Genomic DNA, 6,000 nt, shown 5'->3' with positions numbered 1-6,000 from the left:
ACTTAGTGGTCAAAGAAGGAACTTTACCTTGACTTTTCTAATTTGGCCCTATATGTCATATACTGTTATATATTTCTGTATTTAACCCTCATTTTTTTTGCAGTGTTAACGAATAAAACAATATTTCACATTTTGTAGCAAATTTACTGATAAATGTTAATATAATTATCAGTCCATTATTTAGTATTTACAAAACATTTCTGCAAGCACTCGCCTGTTGTACAAACACGACTTAAAAAATAGATATATATATTAAAAACATTTCTGAATATTTCAATGAATGCAGCTATGAAAACAAAAATCTCTTCCTGAAGAAAATTAAACAAGGAAGCCACCAAACTCCCATTTTCACCAATATGTGAGCTACAGTTTCGTAATTTCCCAAAAAGTCAACCGTTGAGTTGCAAATTACCCTGGTCATTCGTGTAGCGCATGTATGGCAAACTGTCGAATTCCCATAATGCCTTGCCAAGGTTGGTAAGGGATAATGGTAATAGTCGGACTACAAACTGTCAAATGATCTTGAGATTTGCATTCACAACAGCAAGAGGACTATCTCTTGACTATTGCTGGTGTAATTTTAGAAATTTTAGAATGTTAGTGAAAAAGATTTATAAATTAATAAAATATTGAGTAACAGGCAGACTCCAGGCCATCTTTGTAGTCTGTATGCCAATCCAGGTGATAACATGATGCCAGTCAGCTTGTCTCGGACAGTTTGGAGATAGTCAATCATAGCTCTTTGTAGATGCATATAACACACAGACGAAGGACAGAATAGGAACTTGTGCGACTTTGTTTAATGTCTCTAGTTTCAATATGAAAGTTGTTAAACCAACTCCCAGAGAAGTCATTATTGCTTTTCATTTCATGGCTGTCCTTAGGATGACAGGCCCTCCAACAAATCAGCATAAAGCCATTGGTTGCAGTGACTAGAGCTGAGTCCCGGCCAGGAGGGAGAGTGTCACTTCCTTGAAGGGGTTAACAGTAGTCAAGTCAAGAAAATAAAAATCCTGAAATAAAGGTCTGATGTTCTCAAAGTTTATTTCCAACATGCGTCTTCCATTTCATAAAAGAGAACATAACCTTCGCTGGACGTAATCTGGCTTTCGCCGACAGGTGTCACTCTGGTAATGCAAAAAGTGGTAAATCATTTAAAGAGTTAAGTAAATAGAGCGTAATAATACAGACTATCCTAGCTTGAATGGTGAATTCTGGATCTGCTGTCTGGATCATTTTAAATGGGGAACTTTCCAGAAATGTTTTAATATTATGTCTACACATACCGTATATACTCGTGTATAAGTCGATCTCATGTATAAGTCGAGTGCAGTTTTGTGACCAACAATTGTGAAATATGCTATGCCTCGTGGATAAGTTGAGGGTAAAACTTGGGGCTATGAAATTGTGATTTTTATAATTATATACACACACACTCATACAAACACACACTCTGCATTATATACACACACACTCTGCATTATATTATTATTATGATATTTATAGAGCGCCGTCAAATTGCGTAGCGCTTTACAATGGGTGGACAAACAGACATGTAGTTGTAACCAGACTAGTTGGACACACAGGAACAGAGGGGTTGAGGGCCCTGCTCAATGAGCTTACATGCTAGAGGGAGTGGGGTAAAATGACACAAAAGGTAAGGATAGTATTAGACTAGTGACAGTTGCAGAAGAAGAATCATTTGGGAGCAATTAACAGTTTAATTGATATGCTTTTATGGAGAAGTGGGTTTTTAATGATTTTTTGAAGGAGTGGAGACTGGGTGAGCATCTAACGGAGGAGGGAAGTGAGTTCCACAGGAACGGTGTAGCCCTCGAAGTCTTGAAGGCGAGCATCAGAGGTGGGAGTACGGACAGAAGATATACACACACACTCATACAAACACACACTGCATTATATACACACACTATATGTGTATATAATGCAGAGTGCGTGTGTTTGTATGAATTCAGAGTGTGTGCGTATATAATGAAGAGAGTGTGTGTGTGTGTGTGTGTATATATATATATAATGCAGAGTGTGTGTGTGTGTGTGTGTATAATGCAGAGTGTGTGTATGAGTGTGTGTGTGTGTATATAATGCAGAGTTTGTGTTTGTACAAGTGTGTGTGTGTGTGTGTATAATGCAGAGTGTGTGTTTGTATGAGTGTGTGTGTGTATAATGTATTGTGTGTTAACTGGGTAGGGGGGAGGGCATTTTTATAATTTTAAAAAATATATATTTTAACATTTAAATTTTTTTATTAATTTTTTTAACATTTTAATTATTATATTATTATTATATTATTTGTTTTATTATTATTTTAAAAAATGTTGTCCCCCCTCCCTGCTTGATAAATGGCCAGGGAGGGGGGGCTATATTATTCCCTGGTGGTCCAGTGGTGTGTACTGTGCAGGAGAGAGGCTGGCAGAGAGCTGTAACTTACCTTTCCTGCAGCTCCTGTCAGCTCCCTTCTCCTCCGGTCCTGTCAGCTCCACTGTTAGTCTCGCGGTCTGAGTGCCGCGCGGAGCGTTGCCACGGTAACCTGTGGCAACGCTCTGATGCCGCAGCTCTCGCAAGACTTACAGTGGAGGAGAAGGGAGCTGACCGGAACACAGGAGATGGGAGCTGCAGGAAAGGTAAGTTACAGCTCGCTGCCAGCCCCCAACAGGACCGCCGGGCTTGTAATGAGCCCGGCGGTCCTTTTCTGTATTATGGCAATGTAAGTTGCCATAATACAGACATTGACTCGAGTATAAGACGAGTGGGTTTTTTTCAGCACAAATGATGTGCTGAAAAACTCGACTTATACTCGAGTATATACGGTACTTAACACATGTGTGAGGTCTGAAAATTAAAATTAGATCTAGAAACATCATCTTGGCTCTCTGTCAACCACTGATATAAGCACTGCCTTTTCTGTCATTGAATATGGTGAGTGTATTAGACAATGTCTAATTCTTCTCCTGATTTGCATGGTGTGCCTTGGCTATGCCAGAACTACACTGGTTTGAAATGTCAATTGCTACATTTTATGATAATTAAAAAAAAAAAAAAAGACCATCACATTAAATAAATTAATTAAAGGGACACTCCAGCCACCCAGACCACTTCTGCCCATTGGAGTGGTCTGGGTGCCAACTCCCACTACCCTTAACCCTGCAAGTGTAATTATTGCACTAGACAGCCACTAGAGGGCACTTCCTGGTTTATAGCACAGGTTTTCTGTGCTATAGCGTCGCTGGACGTCCTCACGCTATGTGAGGACCTCCAGCGTCGCTAAAATCCACATAGGAAAGAAGCATTTTCAATGCTTTCCTAAGGGGAGGTCTAATGTGCGTGCGCGGCATTGCCGCGCATGCGCATTAGGTCTCCCCTGCTGGTGGCCGCACATGCGCAGTCAGTCTCCCCCGCCGGTTGATGTCAGCGGGGGAGGAGCGTGGGCGGACCCTAAACCACCTCTGAGGGACATCGGCGGTGATCTCAGGTAAGTCACTGAAGGGGTTTTCACCCCTTCAGCAACATGGGATGGGGGTGGGAGGGAGAGGGGACCTGCAGTGCCAGGAAAACAATTTGTTTTCCTGGCACTGGAGTGTCCCTTTAACACAGTTTTAGATGATTTTCAAGGTTCTATTTAACGGTGCAAATTCCAGATAATTGATGGCAATCCTTTAAAAGTAAACAATAACAGCCTGTATAAAAGAGTACATTGAGAACTCACCTGGCATCGTTGTAGGCAAACCACCCAGATTGGTCTTTGCAGTAAGCCGTGTAATGTCCATAGTGCACACTGCCTGAGTGATTGCACAGAGCATAAAGATTATACACAGGGCTTCCTGAAACAAGAGGAAGAGTGTCTCTGATAAATAATTCACGCTATCAAACCTTAATCATTCCTTGCATCGGCATATTACAATCCTTGAAGATCTGAGGACAGTTCAACTCAAACATCAGTACAACTCTCTTTGGGGCTGGACTTGCCCATACGCAGCTGCCTACAGGAACCTGTGTTCCACGGCACTTCCCCTACTACACATTTTTGCTTTTTGCATTTGATATATTTTTATCTATCCTTTTCTTTTGACATTTAGTGATTTTTAAAAAAATTTTTTTCCATTTGCCGAGATATGAAGTTCTTCCTGTATTTCTTCTGCATGGACATAGGGACACCTGATAATTATACGCTTGCAGGCACATGAAATGTAAATCCGGACGCGGCTCTCCAAACTATGCCTTTCTTTACTGACCAAGTTCTTCTGTTAATGCTTTCTAGTTTCACGATTTTGTTGAGTACAGACAGTCCTTATCACTGCACTGCTTTATAATAAAAAGCAGGGATCTAGTGAAAGTCATGTAGTCTAGAACTCTCATCTGCTGTTATATAGTGCATTTATTTTTAAGCTGGTTTATCTACTCATGTATCGAATGCTCGATAATCCCGCAGCTGACCTTGGCCCATAAGCCTGGCTATTTCTGATCCTGGCAGGTGACCACACGCATTAAGATGTTTACACTCTGCTTCGTAATCATATTATGCCAAACCTTGACACTGATATCAAGGGGTTTAAATAGTTTTTTTTTTCTTCTTTTAAAACAAAGATAAAGCATCTGAACAGATATACTTGATATCAAAGAAATTGCCGGGTAACTGTTCTTATTCAAACTTTATAATTAAATCTGGGTGCAGGTCTTTCCGAAGACCTGGTCCTGAAGCTGCGTTTAAAGGGGTACTATAGTCACTAGAGCAACCACAGCTTAATGTAGTTGTTCTGGAAAGTATAGTCAGTCCCTACAGGGATTTTGTTGTAAACACTGCCTTTTCATAGAAAAAAACATTACAGCCTAGATGGCTACTGAAGGTGCTTCCTGACATTCATTGTCTCCTCCCTCTGCATGGAGACACTTAACTGTCCTCACGGAGATGTATTGATTTATTAATTATTAATAGATGGTTCCTATTTGACCAGAGCTGCTTTTGGCTCTGCCCCCAGTCCGCGTCCTTGGCAATCTCAGCCAATCTAATAATTTCCTATGGGAAAGTATTGTGATTGGCTGAGATCATCACTTCTGATTATGTCAGCCAAGAAGGCAGATCAGGGGAAGAGCCAGCAGCAGCAGACTGCAATAAAGGTACGATTTTACTATATTTAGGGGGAGGGGGGGGAAGGGGCTAGAAAGTGTTTTTAACACTATATAGGTTCAGGAATACATCTTTGTGTTCCTGACCATATAGTGTTCCTTTTGTTCCTTTAATATAGAGTTTATGGACTATCCAGAGCACTCTCAATGAAAACAATCAAAGAGTCATGATTGGCTGATACATCTTCGTCACTTTCGAGTTCCAGGAGAATCTGCAAATTTGCAGCCATGAAGGGATCTACATAGGTAATTTTATCCCCTTTTTAATGCATTGTCCCTTTAATATTTAAAATTGGATTTGTGAGGCAAACTTCTTTTTTTTTGCTTTATCACTTAGGGATTTCTTTTCACATAAATGTCATTTTTAGAAATTACGTACGTAAGAATGGAAACATTCTCCACCTTGTTTAATTTCCTCTTCAGTTAACACAGCAAAGAGCTTCAGTGTTTGTATAAATATGTATTTTGCTAACATGAGAAAAAAGTCCCTGAAAGAGTTTTTGAGGGGAATAATAGGAGAACAGACAGCAAGTAATTTGATCCAAAAATAAATACCACAGGAACATAGCACGGTGACATATATTTATGGTGGCAATAAATGGTTGAGCTGCCCTTGCTGTATAGTTAGCAAAAAGTAAAGTGAGGCTCATGGCCCCTTGCTAGGTTGTTGGGCAGAGTTAGACAGGTATCTGGGCAGAAGTGATGACATGGCTGTTGGTGGGAGACACAAGCTGGCTGGGAATTGGATGCTGCACACCAATGAGAGAAGCACGGGAAGCTAGGTAAGAATAAATTGCAGCAGTGTAAGCATAACCCATCAGCCATTTTGTAATTAAGGAGCAGCGAGAACGTACCCCCTGC

The 6,000-nt window shown here is 40.5% G+C and overlaps 1 protein-coding gene across 2 annotated transcripts in view; it reads right to left on the bottom strand.

The window, feature by feature from the left end:
* Positions 1-782: 782 nt before the first annotated feature.
* Positions 783-6,000, bottom strand: part of USP21 (ubiquitin specific peptidase 21) — a 32,358-nt gene continuing 27,140 nt past the window's right edge. For both annotated transcript variants that reach the window (XM_063440242.1, XM_063440243.1), the window contains 2 exons: positions 3,722-3,836; positions 783-1,127 (listed from right to left, as the gene is read on the bottom strand). In XM_063440242.1, the coding sequence (XP_063296312.1) occupies positions 1,043-1,127; positions 3,722-3,836 (200 nt within the window). In that variant the 3' untranslated portion in view covers positions 783-1,042. The remainder of the gene's footprint in view (positions 1,128-3,721; positions 3,837-6,000) is intronic.

The sequence above is a fragment of the Pelobates fuscus genome, chromosome 13 (assembly GCF_036172605.1).
Source record: "Pelobates fuscus isolate aPelFus1 chromosome 13, aPelFus1.pri, whole genome shotgun sequence".
Classification (NCBI taxonomy): domain Eukaryota; kingdom Metazoa; phylum Chordata; class Amphibia; order Anura; family Pelobatidae; genus Pelobates; species Pelobates fuscus.
Note: the sequence above shows the minus strand (reverse complement) of the source record. Positions and strands in the feature narration are given on the sequence as shown.